The sequence below is a fragment of the Lipophrys pholis genome, assembly GCF_963383615.2.
Source record: "Lipophrys pholis genome assembly, chromosome: 15".
Classification (NCBI taxonomy): Eukaryota; Metazoa; Chordata; class Actinopteri; order Blenniiformes; family Blenniidae; genus Lipophrys; species Lipophrys pholis.
The window spans coordinates 25,800,922-25,819,985 of NC_137642.1; the positions used below are offsets into that span (position 1 = coordinate 25,800,922).

The window sequence follows — 19,064 nt, forward strand, 5'->3', positions numbered from 1 at the left end:
GTGTTTCTCCCTGAAAAAAGTCACATCTAAAATGACTGCAGTGGAGTTTTGCACAGACCTGGAGAAGAAAGACGTTGTTCACCGCGGTCAGCAGCTCCCAATGTGAGTGTTTGTAAAAGAGTGAGTGCAAAGCTGAGTGCTTTAGAAAACAAGCAAACCGCTCAGGCAGCTCGACCCGTTCACATGCACGAGCATGGCCGACACACTGCCCTGTGGACCGACGGCAGCCGGCTCATTACGTGGTTTTGTCATGTAGACATAAGATAAAGAACATGCTCTGGGTTTTTATGCCCGTATGTCATCACGTCAAAACAAACGGGCGACCATAATCCTGTAAGTCTCTCTGGGCTGGAGGCCAATTGGAAATGCATAACTTGGGCGTTGAAAGACAGCAGAGTGGAAAATGAACTCCGGAAAATTGTTCACCTACTGCATCAGCACCTTTGTCAGATGACTGGACATTATTTTGTCCTTTTAATACGCTTGCCTGCCGACAGGCGGAGGCCGGCTCGCTTACAATGAAAGCAAGCAGAGGCTCGGCACTGAAACCCGGTGGAAGCTATGACTTGGGCATTGAATCCTCAATTGAGTGACGACATCGCTTCAGTGAACTCTTCTTCTGTTGTTTCAGGTGTCGTGTCGTTGCAGAAGACTGAGTGAACCATGGCGCAGTTCCCCACCACATTCACAGGTCAGTATGTGTGTGTGTAACGGGCGATCACAGACGAGCATTATCTCCTCACACGAGCTTCCTGAGAGACTGCAGCCAAACAGGAACACATTGCTCCATCAGTTCACTGTAATCCTCAAGTCCATGAGTCAGAATGAAGAAACAGGACAAGACACAGCTTCCTGCAGCATTATGTCTCGCAACTGTTTCACATTGATTTGGATGGGTTTCTGAGTCTTTTCAACCCATTTTTGCCAAAAGTCAGAAGCTGCTGCATCATGACAGTTGGGCGTTTTCTATTTACATGCCTGACAATATATGTAGTGTTTCATAACGTCTTAAAATGTTGCTTTGAATGTTTCTTGTGGTTTTCAAATGGTGGATTAAAACTTGAAGCTCACATTGGTATCATTTTTTGATTTTCATGTCACGTCAGGTTTATTTAAATTTTTTACTTAATTTTTTCTTTTCACAGTAGTAACATAACATACGTTTCCCTTCATTCACAATTCTTCCTTTTTTTTTTTTTTTCGAGCTTGATAGGCATATTTCCATCAGGAGGACCAACAGACTCAGTGACTAAACCACACAGTTCAGTCGACTCCTAACACATTTGTAGTTATTACACAGAACATATTGCAGGTTTGCTATCGTCTCTGCTCACTGAAGTGACTCCAAATATTGTTAATTAATGAGACGGGTGGGGGGGGGGGGGGCAGCAACAGATTCTCTTTTTATTTCCTTCTCTGATAATGGAGAGAAAAACAGTGAAATGATTGTAGCTCTCAAACTAGCGTTCATCTGTCTCCCAGTGGCAGGCAAAAACAAAAAGAAATGAAAAATGTTTTTGTTTGTTGTTGTTTTTTTAACTGTGTTTCTGTATTCATATTAGTGATTTAACAAACAATCTTATTGAAACACAATGACTTGAACGGCACCCTCCTCGCACCGATGCCCAGGAAATGAGTGTTGTCTTTCGTCAGCATGAGTCACTTGATGTGTATATTGCCAGTAACTGCTGCAGCGTTGTTCTGTGGGTTGGAATTTAACCCATTAAGATTTGACGCACTGCAAAAATACTGGGCCATTGGGAACAGGGCACAGTTTAGATGATGCTGTTCTTTTAAAGTCTCATGACAGAGGAACTCCAGAAAGGTCGCATTAAATATCCGAGGCACGCCGTTGTTGCAAATTGTCTTAAATATGAGAAGTTGCTTGAAGGGTTAAAGCGAGCCACAGCCCTGATTGGCTCGCTTGTTTGCTTGGTGGCACAAAGAGGAAGTAGAACTGTTGGCGAAGCATGAAAAAATGGAGTGGCTTATTATTGCGTAATGTCGTTGAATCCAGTTGATCTCCATGGATTGATGACTAACTCTGTGACACTTGCTGTCTAACACAAACCTTCAGCGTTGAAGATTTAGTCAGTTGCTATGAGAATAACTTAAAATTTTGACGAGCACAATAATCTAAAGCTTGTATGAAGCCTGTTGTGTTCACATTAGTCACACATTTTTCTCATTCTTGGCCCCATGTACGTTTGTCCTCATTTTTTTCATAATTTCCCAATTTCTTTCTTTTTTTTTTTTTTTTTGAAGTGTCATCTTCTAACAGGAAGTGGAACTCCTGACTAACACATTCTTCTCGTGACTCCCTTTTCTTCTCATCTGCGTCTGACTTTGTCTTGGCCTCCTGCGGGATTATAACTGTGTGTTTTCTTTCTTTCTTTCTTTCTTTTTTTTTCTGAATGGGTGTTTTAGGTCCAGATGTGTTTCTGATCTCAGTGGATGAGAGAGCCAAACATGATCAGCAGTTTCACAGTCTCTCTCCGACCGCCGGGGGTTTCATCACAGGTAACACAATCATAACCCCGGTATACAACACTGTGGGGCGCTTACAGTCCGCACCGGTAATATACTTTATGTGTTTCCTAACCGGGCCTGAATTAACAAGACTTGGAGCTTGAAATGAAAAAAAAAAAAAAAAAAAACATGTTTCAGTTTTATTTATATCGTAAAAATTACAACGTAACCAACCCACATTGTCACACCAATAAGAAACCTCATAGAATCAGAAGTGGGGGTTTTCTCTGTAGACCAGCTCGGCTTGACCCTCCAGCTTCCCTCAGTCATCAGTTTTAAAAACCCCATGGTGTCATAGGTGTCCTTTCTATTCACGTCGTCTTTCAATTTGTGTTTAGGTGACCAGGCAAAGAACTTCTTCCTGCAGTCAGGGCTGCCCCCGCCCATCCTGGCCCAGATATGGTGAGTGACATGGTCAAGGAGGTACTACCAGCTGACAGGAGGATAAAATAGGACTAAATTCACCACTTAATAAGTTATTGATGCATTGTTTTGTACTGGATTTGTTCTCTAATGTCCCGGACTGCCAACACTGTGGCAGGAGTTCCACATTAGCACACAATAACAAAGTCCACTGCAGTATTATGCTCTGTTTCCATGTTTATGATGTGTGATCCTCAAGCTTCACTCGCACTGGGCTGCGACATGATTCAAAGCTATTTTTTCTGGAGTTTCTCAAGGATGTGGAAATATTCGCAGACTGAATCAAGTTTTTTTTCTTCTTCTGTTGTGACTCCTGACTAGCTGTTAGTTGTTGCAGCCCAGTGAGATCGAAGCTGAGTGGCTATTTGGTCTGATTCAAAACCATCACTGCTGAAGTCGTGTTTGGAACTTGTTTTTTCACATTCATTCAACTAAGGAAATCTCAAGAGTGTTGGCTAGTAATGGCAAAATGAAAAATACAACAGCACAACTGATGTTTGTGTGTTGTGATACGTTGTGCTGCTTTGCTCATGCAGGTGAAGTCTCTGAGTGTCGGTGATGTTGTGTGTGTGTGTGTGTACCTGCAGGGCTCTGGCTGACATGAACAGCGACGGCCGTATGGATATCCATGAATTCTCCATCGCCATGAAGCTCATCAAACTGAAACTGCAGGGTCACCCTCTGCCGCCAGCGCTTCCCCCCAGTATGAAACAACCCCCGCTGCCTTTACCCCCACAGACGGCCTTCGGTAAGAGATTGATGATTAACAGCCTGGTGCCACCGAGCTTTGTTTTTTATGACATTACAACAGTGGACTTGTGCTTAGGAAAAATCACGAGTAAATGTAAGTTTACCAGTTTGAACTCTTGGCGTGGTGGGATTGCAAAGTAAAACATGTGCTTAATCAAACATGCAAATCACATAATCCACTGTGGAGCCTCCAGATCAGACTAAACCCAAAGACACTGCTCTTCACTGGTTTTTAAAGTCTTGCTTTGACTATTTATACAGAAAACCTAAATGTTTCACTGCAGCTTTGATTTTTGTATATTGTCGTGCAGTTAGTACAAGAGAAACACAACACACTGTTGTAATCCTGTGTGATCCACGTGACTGCCTCTTTTTGTGTTTCTTGATGTCTTGTTGACCTTTAAAATCAAGCTGTGGAAAAGCATTGCAGATGTGTTTGATCAGGATGATGAAGTTTTCTAATCTAAAGGTCAGCAAAAAAATCAATAGAAAGTTATAATGCAAACACAGTGCGGAGGAATACTGGTCTTCTCTCCTTCAGATGAAGCATTTACTGGTATAAATATATAATGTTGACCTCAGCGCTTGATGGACTCGGGTAATAAAACTGTGTAATGATCGCTTTGTTTTCTTTTCCTCCAGGCATGCCTCCCATGGCTTCCCTCCCACCTCCTCTCCCAGGCGTGCCCCCGCTCCCCCTGCCTCCTCTTCCTGTCGGCGTGTCTCCGCCGCTCGTCTCGTCAGCGCCGCCTCCGCTCCCGCCACCCATCGCCAACGGGGCTCCGCCCACAGGCATGATGCAGCCCATCTCCGGCTTCACCCACCAAGGTAACGCGACAACAGTGACGGAGAAAATAGCTTGTTGAGACTTCTTTTATCTCACACCTCCAAGCTTCTATTTGCACATAATAACTCCAGTCGTATTGACAGTTTAAATAGTCACATGCTTTAATACGTCGACACGGAAGCTATCTGCAATGGAGTTTGCTTGATTTCCCTTCTAGCAGCCTCCAAAACATCAATTGAAGGGTAATTGGTGACTCTAAAACTAGGGTGACAAACATAAGCCTCCAATCCGGCCAAACCACCAAGAAATGGTAAATATTTCGACGAAAACATTGATTTTGAACAGATTTCTTCAGTTTTAGACACAACACATCACTGAGTCCCGAGCTGAGATATCTGTGACGCTGCCATGAAAGCGAGCTACCTGGCTGCTATCAAACTAGCCTCAAAGCCACGCTGTCAGGGCGAGTTTGTTAAAACACCCAGAATGCAACAGCTACAGGAGAAGTTTACTGGACATTTCACTGTTTTTTGCACCAGAATATTTCATTAAAATGAGCTTCATGTTGAGATTGGACTCATTTTCTGTAGTAATTGTTTGGTTTTGTGAAAATATCGACATTTTCATCATCTGTATCACACACACACACACACAAAAAAAAAAAAAATAAATCTCTTTAAAGTTTCCCCTTCTTTTCAGCTCCACCTGTCAACCTGTCGTCCTCGTTCAACCGCTCCAGTACCAAGTTACAAAAGGGACCATCGTTCGATGCTGCTGGGTAGGTCAAATATTCTCTTCACCTTGTTGGAATCAACTTCTAATGAATATTTCTTTAAAATGGAGCTAATCATTGTTGTGGTTAAACACTTATTTCTCTTTTGGTTCGTCTCAACCTAACAGTGGAAGGGTGAAATGAGCTTAGCAACATTTTGATTGTGCATCCCACAGTTACAGCTCAGAAACGTAGAAAATCATTGAAAAGTGTGAGTCATCTGTGCAGTTTCAAGCATTTTCAAATTGACTGATAATTATGGCCTCCGTTTAGGAGAAAATAGCAGAAACATCAGATGTTATGAAAATGAGACTCATAAACTCAAACCTGTTGAAGTCAGAATGAAGGTTGTCATGGTGGTGTACTCTCCTGTGTGTATGAAGTCCCATCACGTGACTGTTTGCTCTGCTTCTCATGGCAGCGCTCTGCCTCCTCCTGACTGGGCAGTTCCTCAATCCTCCAGGCTGAAGTACAGACAGCTTTTTAACTCGCATGACAAGATGATGAGCGGACATCTCACTGGTACGACACACCTGCACACACAGTTTAACGTCACAGTTTAGACTCACTGCAGATCGAATTTAAAGCTTGCAACGATTTAACTCCAGCAATTATTACTGAAAAGTTTGTTGTCTCATACAAATGGTATGAAACTCTCTATATCACTCATTATGACGCACTATGTGACTGAGGCTTCGAATCACATCTGACCACAGCTCCTTGGCGATCAAAGTGGAATCAAAACAATCGTTGTGAATAAGACACCTTGCAAATTGAAAAAGTAACAAACAAAACAATAATTTACTTATTATAAGGGCAACTGCTGCTCCTTATTTAGTTATTGTTGTATATAGAGTAGCAGACATAAAATCCTCTGGCTGCCTTATTGTTGGTGTATCAGCGTTATAATCAGAGCCACTCTGACGGCGTGGATTTATGAAAACACTGAAGGCAGCTGCATATTTTTCAAGTTTACGATTTTTAGGTCTTCCAGCAGATTTTCCAGAGAAGTACGTCATAGTTGTAACCACCTCTGGAAAATGGCTGTGGCTGTGTCAGACCTTATCTTTGATTTCAGGGTATTGTGCACTGTTGCTGATTTGTGTCTTTTCGTATTCCCGACTAGACACACGGCGTTGCAGCTGCGTGTGATAGGAGCTGTATGCTCACAGATTCAATGCTTCCTTTTAAATCACATTTTTAAAATACACTTTCCTCCTGGGATGTTGTCATTTCATCCGATTTCTTTCCAATTTGTTTTCTTTCTTTGTGTTCATGTTTTGTCATTAACTCATCAGCTTTAGACTTTTAACTTCTGTTTAGTTTTTAGAGTTCAACAGTGATGGATTTGTTGTTTTCGGCTCAGGTCCCCAAGCTCGCACTATCCTGATGCAGTCCAGTCTTCCTCAGAGTCAACTCGCCACCATATGGTACGCCAACCTTTTATCAGATTCAAGAATTAAAACAGTGCTTTTCCTAAATATGTATCTGTTGTTCTTTAGGAGTTTATCAGACATCGATCAGGATGGGAAACTAACGGCTGAGGAGTTCATCCTGGCTATGCACCTGATAGACATGGCGATGTCAGGATTACCTCTACCTCCCGTGCTCCCACCAGATTACCTCCCACCTACATTCAGGTAGATAAAAACCTTCTGGGCAGACTGACCACAGCTCAGCTGATGAGTGTTTAAACTCAGTTAGTTGTTGTTATTTCACATTGTCTCTTCATGTAGAGTCAGAGGACAGTTTCTCTTCACTGTCACTGTGTTGCAGGCGTGTACGAAGTGACAGCGTCCAGTCGGACCAGAAGAGCGTCCAGGAGGAGGTGGAGGAGGAGACGGACATCAGCCAGGAAAAGAAATTACCCGGTCAGTTTTCAACGTTTTCATGTTCCACGTCAGTGATGGAGTATGTTGACGCCGTCGCTTTGTTCCTCACATGCCTTCTATGAAGAGTGCCATCAAAAAACAAAGACAGACAGACACTGTACATTAGTCCACTCGCCATGATTTAATTTTCTCTAATGGTTAGAAATATACCAGGAAGCTGTCTTTGTGTATATATTTGTGAATTAATGATGATGGATGTTGGATGGATGGATAATTGATGGCTGGTAGATGATGAATGGTTAATTGATGCTAGGGGATGGATGATTCATTTATTTATTATAAATCAGTGTTTCCTAAAAGGTCATTATTGTTAATGTATTTGGAATTGTACTGTGCGTGCGTGGACCCAGTGTACTCATGACACTTTGTGTGTGCTACAGTGACGTTTGAGGATAAGAAGAGGGAGAACTTTGAGCGGGGAAACCTGGAGTTGGAGAAGAGACGTCAGGCTCTGCAGGAGCAGCAGAGGAAAGAGCAGGAGAGGCTGGCTGCACTGGAGAGAGAGGAGCAGGAGAGGAAGGTATTGACTACATCTGCCATGCAACTCCATCTTGTGTGCAGGAATGGCATTCGTCATGCTGTATGGCTTGTGCACGAGCCTGTAAAATAAACTACGCTCTTATTGTGACAACCACAATCTCCAGAGTCCTTCAGTTTGGAATGAAAATGCATTGGAGTGACGCACGGCTGTGTGTGTTTCAGGAGCGTGAGCGTCTGGAGCAGGAGAGGAGACGACAACAGGAACTGGAAAGACAGCTGGAGAAACAGCGAGAGCTGGAGCGGCAGAGGGAGGAGGAGAGGCGCAAAGAGATCGAGAGGAGAGAGGTGGGGAGGTTACCACACGTCTGCATTTTCATTCAAGAAGTTCAGCTGCTACAAACTTGTAATTACTTCTGCTACAGACGGCGTCCACTAATCACTGCCACTCCATAACTTCAACTTCATTATCTGTCCCTTGAAGATCGATTTGGTGTGCAGCAGTTGTAAGGATGCAAAAACTGTAAAAACAATAAAAGCACAGTGAAAGCAGTAAGATACAGTAAATCAGAACTATCACACAAGCATAAAATAGACATGGGCATTAGCAGCAATCTCGGTCCTTTAGTCAGGTGTAGTTCAGTGCAGTCAGTCCCGATAAAACTGGATACGGTGCATCAGCAAACAGAATATTGATGCCAGACGAAGTCCGCAATGGAGCAACTTGTATTCCTGGTTACCAGGATGAGTAGCATCCATACGAATTGCCTGAACTTTCCTTTTAACTTGTGTAAGTGATAAATCTCAACTTGTACAGACAACATCAGAAGCCTGACTGCATAGAAGAATGCTTCCCCCAGTCTTGTTCATGCCAGTGGTCTGAGCTGTAATCTTGTGTTGTGAAATCAAACCAAAATATTTGTGTGTGCGTTCCAGGCCGCTAAACGGGAATTAGAGCGCCAGCGTCAGCTGGAGTGGGAGCGTCAGCGTCGGCAGGAGCTCCTTACGCAGAGAAACCGGGAGCAGGAGAGTATCGTGCTGCTCAAAGCCAGGAAGAAGACCCTGGAGTTTGAACTGGAGGCTCTGGTGAGCAAACGCACACAAACACACCCACAGCCTGTCACATTACCAAACACACTGTCCAAACACTGTAGATATGCTCAGTGATATATTATCAGCCGATATATATATTATATATTACATATTACCAGCCGATCACAGCTGGCAAAAGTACTCTTGTGCTCCACTAAAGTTTTGAAAAAAACAGTGGTTAGTGCATTCGCCCCACGGCGAGAAGGTCCTGGTTCCAAATCTCTTTCTGTGGGGAGTTTGCATGTTTTCCCCGTGTGTGTGTGCATGGGTTTCCTCCAGGTACTCTGATTTCCTCCTACAGTCCAAAAACATGAGCAAGACTCTCGACCCCCACCAGTTTTGCGCCACATTTTCAAGTGAAAACTTAAGATTTTTGTTGCATTTTGTGAGTCTGGTTACATGATGTAAATCGATCAGCTGCCAGGTTACATCTCTTACAGGTGACCAGTCCACGTCAGAAACTGAAAATCACACTGACAGTCACCAATCAACCTCAAACACACATTTTTGCTAGATCTGTACTCAAACAGGGTACTCAACCAGGAACATGCAAACAGCCCGCCAAGCTTGGAGTCGAACCGGGGACCAGGGATCAGCTGTAAGGCAATGGTACTAACCACTGAGGCACCATGCGGGCCACTGCACGTTCAAGTACACCATCAGTGTTGATGCATAAACACATTTAGATTGTTGTGTGTAAATAGAAGCAGGGAAAGAAAGAAAACGCCCCCAAACATGAACAACTCATAATGAAATGACTTCTGCAAAAACGGAAAGAATATAGATGTAATGCAAAGTTAAAGTCAGCAGGACTCTGGATGGGTTGTCAGCAGACTGTGGGGATGGGAAGTGTAATGGCAGAAGTTGTTGTCACAGAATAAAGGTTTCTTGTCAACTGTTTATTTATAAGGTTTTATTTCGAAGCTTCGAGACACAAGTCACACAGAGAACAGAATTGTCTGCATGAGAGTGTGCAGAACTGCGCAGACACAGAATATTTGTACCTGCCCTGAATCGGCGTAGGGGACAAAGGTCAAACGGTGAGATTAAGGGGAGGTCAGTGGGTAAAATTCCCCTTTTGCAGTAAGATTTGCAAACTTGCATCTTTATTTAATCTTGCTGACATAGGCAAAAAAGGATATACGCCAGTATTTCTTGGAACACAGACCAAGACTATGCAGTAGGTGTTAGTTTCGTAAGTCCTAAGCTCAGTCTGTGTCGCAAAAGTTCAGACAAAGTTTGTCTGCATTTTGCATGAACTTTGCACAACAAAGGGGAAAGGTTAAACTGAGGTTTCCAATATATAATTCTGCCTTAACAGAAGACGAGGGAAACACATTGTGTATGTGTGTGGACCTGCACACTGTGTTTCAGAAACACACTCAGCAGACGGCTCTGGGACGTTTGTTTGCACTTCTCATTTGTTTAATTTAACAGCCCTTTGTCCACAAAGTGCACCTTGACTGCCTTTTACTGCAGCATCGTCTGGATGAATGGAGACGTGCCAGACCGTGTACAACGAAGAAGGAAGGCTCCACAGAGTGGGAATCTTCACTTTTGGCTGCATTGAAAATAAATGCATTAACTCGTGACTTGACTGGCAAATGACAGCGTTTTCAACATTTCCCATGTTCCCGTGTGAACCATCAATCACCAAGAGAGAAAAACAACAAAACCATTTCCAGCAAATTGTCCCAAATCTGCAAAGAAAGAATTTCACGCAAGTTACAGTTTTTACAAAAATGTCAGATAGGATCAGTCAAGTGTCTGCGGGGCAAACAACCATGGACCACAAACTGTTTCTCCACAATTTAGAAAGAAAGATTGAAATCCACTAATCCAGCCTGATAGCAGAGCGTCTCCCTGTACATCTTGATAAATGATCGGTTCATTCTCTCCCGTTCTCCAGAATGACAAGAAGACGCAGCTGGAGGGGAAACTGAAGGACGTGCGGTTTCGTTTGTCGGCCCAGCGGAGAGAAGTGGAGCAGACCAATCAGACGAGAGAAACGCGCATCGCTGAAATCACGCTACTGCAGCAGCAGCTACAGGTTTCACCTTGGATTCTACCTCATCTGCGTTCACCAAAAACCTCCACTGTCCTTACTGAAGTGAATGTTTCCTCCGGCTGTGTGCAGGACTCCCAGCAGTGGTTAGGAAGGCTCATTCCAGACAAACAGAGTCTGAATGACCAGCTGAAACAGGTCCAACAGAACAGTCTGCATCGTGAGTACGGCACACACACACATAAAGTTGTCTAAATTAGACAACTAAATCTAAATCAGACATGCAGCTCACGTCGCCTCACAAATTCTGACAAACACAATACATGAGAAGTTTATGTCATTTCTAGATCATCCACTGGGGTTTTAATCAGTCATTAAACATTCAGTCTGCACCTTCGAGCAACCTTCAAGAGGTTCGGTTTGTGATAAGTGCATTAAAGTGAACAATTTAGGAGTGAACTTCTTGGTATCAAAGCTATAAAGTATTAAACTTGTTGGTGTTTATAGATTACGTAGCTATAATTTTACAGGTGTGGAACAGTTGAGACCAAACTGGGCCCCGTGCACCCCTGAACTACAAACAGTTTGACACCCTGATACCTGTTGTGCTGTTCCAGTTGCCTCGGAGCTCAGGAGTTGTAACTCGCGCCCCGTTTACATCACAACGTTTTCACAACAATGGAACTCGGGAGTTTCTATTTGAAATGTGGTGTGAACAAGGCAACGATTCCTCATAAAACACCTTGTGTTTATTGCAATCTTGAAAACAATATGATGCCTACAGTGAGGGTATTCTTCCGAGTATGACTATAAAACATTACACAAGACGAGAACAATGTCATCCACACTCTTGTCTATTTTTATTTATAAAGCACTGTAAAACTACTACAGGAAGCCAAAGTACTTAAAGAGATGAAGGTGGGTATCTGATGTTCCTCAATTTAGGAGCCGCGACTGAACAAGCTCTTTGAGCTTTAGCCGTTTAAATGGTCAAAAAGGTTAAAATGCAAACTGTAAAAAAAATCATTCAAATGCAGTTAAAGTTTCGTATGGGAATTCTCCATCATTGATGTACTGCTGAGAGGCCACAATTAAAGCTGCACAAGTCACAAATATTTTCTTGTTATTTCCTCGCCCTGAAAGCAAAACTCGCCCTTCTCCAGCGCCGTGAGCTGACGGCCTCCTGCTGTGTGTGTGTGTGTGTGTTCAGGTGACAGCCTGTCGTCCCTGCAGAAGGCTGTGGAGCAGAAGGAGAGCAGCAGACAGCAGCTCAGAGAGCAGCTCGACACTGTGGAGAGAGAAACACGGGCCAAACTGCTGGAGATCGATGCTTTTAACACCCAACTCAAGGTAAATCTCTTGACGGCTTCCTGCAGCGACGCAGCATGCAGCCGTGGATGAGTGACACCGACTCCCCGGAGTTAGATTAACTCATTACGAACTCGCGTCAAGGGATCGGTGGTGTTCGTCATATACAAGTATTATCTCTTTGCTTTACTTCAGGAAGCAGTTTAACATGCTTAGACTGGATTCTCTTGTCTTTCTCACAAAGTTGGACTTTTCTGAAGAAAAGAAAAGAGAAAAGAAACCAAAGGCATAATGAACCTAATTGAACTAGTGTTAATTTAATCTTAACTTAATTGAACACATTAAAGTTTTCAACAGAAAGTGTCACAAACATTAAAGGGAAGTTTATTGATTTAAAGATGTTTTTTTATTGAGGTGTAGAAATTTCATAAAAGTCCATAATTAGATAAAACTAATAACTCCGGTATTGTACGAAAACTTGTGTTTTCATTTGCTCCGCGTGTCGTCGTCGCGACGCTACGAAGGTTTTGTGTTTTCACTTAAAAATGTTAACGGAGCCTTAGTTTGTTCTACTTTGAGGCTATATACAGTTTTGAAATTATTAAACTTCCCCTCAATTTCATGTATTTGATGCATGTTAATGTTCATTTTGCATAAAAGATTAATAGTGGCATGTTTGATATTTTGATGTTTTTATTACTTGTGAAATTTCGAAGCTAATTAACCGTTGAAGTAGCTCGCTAACACAAAGACCACGTTGAACTGATGTTTTGATGCTTCCTCTTAAACCTGATTCTCTCAGTTTAATCTGCTAATTCTCATAATCCACCTGAAGTTGTCATCCTGTGTGTGACTGCTGCATCCTTCATGCTGCTGTGTTTCTGTGCACAGCTGATTCACGTTGCGTTCGACAGACAGAAAGGTGGCGGGACTTTATTCCCTCCAGAATTGTTGATCTGTTTCTTGTTCCTGGAGCACCTCTTGTCCTTGTTTTCTCCGTTGATGTTCTGCTGATCTGCTCAGGACATGGAGGGAGGTCAGAGAGAGAATGAGGACGAAGGCAGGAAAGCAAAGATGACACAGGCCACGATAAACTGATTTTCTCATAGCTAATCCAATAGAGATGCCTTTTGGTTTCAGACCGTTTAGACAGCATTACACAGTGATCTCAGCGAGCAGCGCCTCTGAGCGGTGAAGGAGATTTAGTGTGGACTCTGCAGAGTGAGACGAACCCGTGTCAGTGGTGTAATTCTTTGTCAAGCAGGCGCCACGATGTGAACTGTTCTTGAACTATACTTCCCTCCACCTTCCTTTCTCTCCCTCAAATCTTCTCTGCTCACACTGCTGTTCCTTGTCCATCCACCGGGGCTCTTCACCCATCTCTGCTGCTACTCGCTGTTTGTGTTTGTATTTCGCTCCCTGCCTCCTCAACCTGTCCATCTCACATTTGTTTTCTCCCCATTTCCATCTCTGTTCAATCCACTTAATGAACCCTTCCTTGTATATTTTCTACTCCTTTTATTTATCTCCCACACTGGCCTTTTGCCTCCTTGCCATGCCAGTCTCTGTGTGAGTTCTATTCCAACCACTGTGCCAGGATAGAAGCCCTGCGACGCCAGCTCGAGGACGAGCAGAGAGGGAGACAGGTAGAGCACACTGCCACTGCTGGACTGGGCTGGTACTGCAGCTCTCTATTCTTAAAAAAAAAACAAAAACAAAAAAACTCTTCAAACATTTGCAGTCTTTGTATCACTGAAGACCCTCCTGGCAGAGGTTCTTTTCTCTAAAAGACTTTTGTCTTCACAAACACCTACAAACCAGACTTGTGAAGAAGTCTGATTTATGGTGGCATGTCTTTCTGCTGCGCTGTGCTGCCCCCGCCAGGCAGATAGATGTATTGCAGACAGTTGAGGTCTCACTGTAACTGTGGAGCTGTTTGCACTCACACACACACATACACCTACACACACACACACACTGATGTACTCACTCTGGTGTGCTGTTTGTTTTGATCCTGCACGTCAGAGATACTAATCCAAACCAAGTCAAAGTCTTCACCGTGACACTAAAGCAGTTTAGTCACTGATTAGATATTGTCAGCATTATCAAGGGTTTCTCTTATGGTGATTATATATCCAGAGCAGGTTTAGTAATAAGAAAAAAAACTCGCTTATCAAGAATCTTTTATCACTTCAGGTACTTTGCAAAGAAAAACTACATTTGCACACATGGATAATTCCTAATAGCAGGATATCAATTTAGACATCACCTCGCTAATCTGTCGTCTGATGGTTGCTTGTCTAATGTAAAGACCAAGCCTGCTCTAAACCCTTCTCCCATGTCAACCAAAGGCAGCCTCACCGTGCCACTTTCTCTCAGCAGACCCTTGTTAACATTTGTTTAAAAATCCCAAAGAAATGTGTAATAATCCACCAATTGAGTTACTTCTATTAGTAATGGAAAAATTAGTCTCACCTTGGTCATCTTCTTTTTACGTTCACATTTACATCTCTTGTTGGACAGAGCAGACATGTTCGTCGAATGATCTGCTACACCACCCTGTGGCAGAACGTGACATTACAAGACTGGTAAATTGTAAGCTAATTGGGTAGTTTGCTCATTTTAATTGACAGCCCTGCACGGAAATAGTTGTTTCATCAACTATCAGGTTATTTTTCAAGCTTTAGAAAAACAATACAATTGGGTGCATTATGTGGGATACCTGATATGCAGTACAGATAAATGATACTCATGATGAAGATCAGGCTTATTGCAAGCTGCACTAAATAGGATTACAGCAGGGTTTTTACCCTGTGGCTCCACTTACAGTTCTAACAGTTACAGGAGCTTCTCCGTATGTGAAATAATTTAAAAAGAACCATAAGACTCATTCAAGGAGTCATTTAGTTTGGCTTCAAAACCAACCCAGAAAGCTCAATTATAAATCTCTATATATGTCAATAGGTTAATATGAAAGCACATGGTTTATATACACAAATGAAAGGGACAGTCCTTCAAAAGATTTATGCTGCTTATTGTTACCATCAAATTTACTTTCCGTAAAGAAAAAGTACTCAAATTAGTTTACATTCATTCCTCAAATGGTAAGAGTGTGAAAATGGAGTGAAACGTTAGCTCTGGCGTGTGTGCGTGCGTGGTCATATTTTCTTTTTTGTAGTTGTAGCCTCTCCTTTCAGTCAGTCTCTCCTCTCTCAGTCAGTTTCTCTGTCGTTCAGTCTTTCTCCTCCACTAATGATCTGCTTGTGTTTTTTGGAGGTTTGGCTGAAATATGAACGCTGCCTTGTGTTGTCATAGTAACAGAGTGTTGTCAAAGCAAGAGTGTGCTGTCATAGTAACAAAGTGTGTTCTAATGGCACAGCTGGTTGTCATGACGACATAGAACTGCCTCCCCCCTGCACTGCCGCACGCTCCACCGTGACTTCCCGTCGACCCCCATGCCCCTCCCCCTCCCCCTCCTTTTTTTTGTTTGTTTACGTCAAATCATTGCACTAACATGTTGTGCTCGGTGTAAGCTCCGCCCACCGACGTCCACTTGACCCTCAAGACACTTTTGAAACACTTCCAACAAACCGTTGTAGACTTCAGACTAAATTTGACTTAACTACATGAAATCAAACTCAACATCTGAATTCACTGTCATTAATTTCTACCAGCGTTTGATTTTTTATTCATTTAAAGCATTGATGTGAACAGTATTGAGTTTTAATGAAACACATTTATAGAACTGAGTTTAGTCTGAGTGTAATGGGGATGAATAAAAATTTTAAAACAAAACATAAGAGTGGTAGATTATGGTTAAAGGCGTCCCCCAGAAGTTATGTTCTGTGGATTGCAGCAGTGCTAAAAATGTCATCTGATTATTAAAATAAAGAGCAGAATAATCCCATTTGGAGTGTGAGGGTTGATGAGGGCAGGCAGGACTCAAAGGAAATAGTCAAAGAAAATACACTGTGTTGATTATCATCCTGGATGAAAAATTAAGTATTTTCTCTTTGATATTTTTGTTACTTTAATGATTTGGATTCACTTCAGATGAGTTAATCATAAGCTGGATATAACAAATTCAAAGTTCAGTACAATTACAGAGTTTTTTTAATCATTGAAAACAAGCAATGAACATTCATATTCTTCATGAAAAATGTCTTTATTTGGTAAGACAATGTTCTCCAGTGACATTTAAATGAAGGCTGGGCCATTAAAAGGACACCATATGTGAACACAACATAATCATATTGCGTTTTATTGAAAATTAATATAGTAACATGATGTGATGGGGGAAAAAACCCCAAAACTATAACAAATATTTTACTTATGATTACAGTCAACAAATATAACTTATTTGTTATAGATCTGACAGTGACAACACCAGAGGTAAACAAAGTTTCCCCATGTTGGACCAAAAAAAAAAAAAAAAAAGGTGTTTAAAGCAAAATAAGGATTTTCAGATTGGTTCTCGATTTGGAGGACGACTCGTAGAGAACTCGGTTAACTTCAAAGTTTCGTCACAGTGTCGTCATAGATCAGTCAACCTTTTCTTGATTCTTTTTTTTTTTTTTGTATCTCATTATTTTTTGCTAATTTAAATTATTTCAATCGGGCCAGTCATTTAAACGTTATGTCCACAAGAAATATTAAAAAGATAAGTAGACTTGTCGTAATGTCCACGGTTACAGCATCCATCATCACAGTGGACTGGGGCGGAGCTTGCCTTGAACAGCCGACTAATACACATTTGCTGCTGCCGCTGGTGGTGTTGTTGTTTTTGTTTGTTGTCGATGGTAACCCGTAGCAACCTGCCCTCTGATCCCACGTTCCTCCTCATCGCTGTTCCTTCCTGTATCCCACGGTGCTTTTCAGGAGCTGCGAGAGATCCACAGCCGGCAGCAGAGGCAGAAGCAGAAGGAGCTGGAGGGCGACGCACACACGCTGACACACGCACCCTTACACACCCCGGGCGAGCTGCAGGAGAGCAGGTGACACCGTCACGCCGTGGTCCCATCACAGACGCTTCTCGCTTCCCTGTTAAAACTATCTTTTCCCTGCAGGGTGTCGGAGGAGGAAGGCGTCGCCTGGAAGGATGAACCGGGAAGCTCCGCCCCTAAAGCGCCCAGCCCCGCCTCTGCCTCCGCCCCGCACGCCTGGTTAAACCGAGTGACTCAGGAAGAGGAGGAGAGGAAGAAGAGGGGGAGGGAGGAGGAAGAGGATGAGCAGGGGGGCAGGAAAGGAGCGGCATCGATAGACGAGAAGGAAGACGAGAGCAGAAGTAAAAAAGACATGCAGGAGAAACTAAACAAGCTCTTCAGTCAACCAGCTGATCCCTGGGCCTCAACAGGTGTGTTCATCCACCTTCACATAGCAGTTACACCTCCGGCTGACAAACACTTCTGACATGACATAACAAATGCATGGATTCATTTCTCAGCGTCACTCTGAGTCAACATGTTCCTGATTTTGAGACATTCTAGGTGAAAGAAGGCAATCCTGCAAACTTGTTTAATGTGGGAGTTGAAGGAAGAGTCCTGGTTCAATGTAACTCCCAGGTTCCTCACAGTGGTACTGGAGGTCAAAGTAATGCCATCCAGTGTTACTCCATGTTAAAATCATTTCTCTTTAAAATAGAACAACCTCTGTTTTATCTGCATTCACAAGCAGAAAATGACAGCTCATCAAAGTCTTTTTGTCTTTAAGACAAGCTTCTACTTTGACCAGTTGACTAGTTTTCACAGATCAATAGATTTGTGTATCATCTGCATAACAATGGAGGTTAATGGAGTGTTTCATGTTGATATTCTCTACAGAAACCATTTATAATGTGAAGAGTATAGGTCCGAAGACAGAACCCTGTGGAACTCCATGTTTAACTTCAGTCTGAGCTGAATAGTTATTACCACGAACAACAAAGTTGGTTTTTGTTTGGTTTTTTGTGTGTGTGTGTGTGACACAGATCAAGTATTGGCCCAAACCCCACACCATACTCCTAGAAAACCCATCGACTCAAAAACTGAGGAAATTATTTATTTTTAATGATTTCATTGGATTGTTTTTAATTATTTCCAGGTTGTGATCTGATCTCTGATCTCATATATTTTCCTGTGCAGTGGAAAAATCTCCAGTCCCCAGCTTGTTTGATCAGAAAGCTGCAGCCAGTGGCTTCGACCAGCATCCTCAGCAGCATCCTCAGCAGCATCCTCAGCAGCATCCTCAGCATCCTCAGCAGCATCCTCAGCATCCTCAGCAGCAGCAGCAGCAGCAGCAGCAGCCGGTGAAGGTGGTCTATTACAGAGCTTTGTACCCATTTGACGCTCGCAGCCACGACGAGATCAGCATCACACCAGGAGACATAATCATGGTATGCACACAAATCCAGCACACCTGTTCACACTTGCTTGTAGGGGCTTTTTTCCTTTTTGGATCTCGTCTCTGTGGCTGAAGTGACCCGGAGCACTGCAGCCTTGTGCCCTTGACTATGCCCATATATGGTAATAGGTTGAAACGCATATGTTGTATTGGTGTGTGTGCTTGCGGGGCTATGGAATAATCCCTATATAACAGGTTATTCCATCACGCTGCACAACAGCACCTACACATGCACCTGAAAAAATAAACTAGAATATCTTTGAGATGTTTGCTCGTTATTCAAATCCAACACATAAATTACAACATAGTCTTTTCCATGGTTTACTATTGAGGTGTGTGCGTGTGTGTGTGCATGTGTGTGCATGTGTGTGTGCGTGCATTAACTGTTTCCTCTCTCCTCTGCTCTGCAAACTGAAGGTGAAGGGGGAATGGGTAAGTTCTTGGCCCTGCCCAGTGTTGTGCCTCCACCAGTCACAGTCCAGAACGCTCACTGTCATTGGTTCCATCTCATGTCATCTCTGTGTTCGTTCTTTTATCTGCCAGCGTTCAAGTCATCCTGATGACATCTCTATATAGTGTTTTTGTTGACTGGAACCTTTAATAAACACAACCTCATTGCTTTGTTATTTTATTTATTTGTTATAAAAGCTT

The 19,064-nt window shown here is 42.8% G+C and overlaps 1 protein-coding gene across 1 annotated transcript in view; it reads left to right on the forward strand.

Annotated features, from left to right (window-relative positions):
* Positions 1–19,064, forward strand: part of itsn1 (intersectin 1 (SH3 domain protein)) — a gene marked incomplete at its 3' end in the record, with an annotated part of 40,004 nt that overhangs the window by 5,970 nt on the left and 14,970 nt on the right. The window contains exons 2-21 of the mRNA XM_080481698.1: positions 632–691; positions 2,428–2,520; positions 2,868–2,931; positions 3,540–3,700; positions 4,345–4,530; positions 5,189–5,267; positions 5,683–5,783; positions 6,628–6,691; positions 6,764–6,901; positions 7,038–7,132; positions 7,534–7,673; positions 7,856–7,978; positions 8,567–8,716; positions 10,632–10,772; positions 10,860–10,947; positions 11,938–12,077; positions 13,598–13,681; positions 16,914–17,029; positions 17,102–17,388; positions 18,155–18,405. Coding sequence (XP_080337824.1) covers positions 664–691; positions 2,428–2,520; positions 2,868–2,931; positions 3,540–3,700; positions 4,345–4,530; positions 5,189–5,267; positions 5,683–5,783; positions 6,628–6,691; positions 6,764–6,901; positions 7,038–7,132; positions 7,534–7,673; positions 7,856–7,978; positions 8,567–8,716; positions 10,632–10,772; positions 10,860–10,947; positions 11,938–12,077; positions 13,598–13,681; positions 16,914–17,029; positions 17,102–17,388; positions 18,155–18,405 — 2,529 coding nt within the window. The 5' untranslated portion in view covers positions 632–663. The remainder of the gene's footprint in view (positions 1–631; positions 692–2,427; positions 2,521–2,867; positions 2,932–3,539; positions 3,701–4,344; positions 4,531–5,188; positions 5,268–5,682; positions 5,784–6,627; positions 6,692–6,763; positions 6,902–7,037; positions 7,133–7,533; positions 7,674–7,855; positions 7,979–8,566; positions 8,717–10,631; positions 10,773–10,859; positions 10,948–11,937; positions 12,078–13,597; positions 13,682–16,913; positions 17,030–17,101; positions 17,389–18,154; positions 18,406–19,064) is intronic.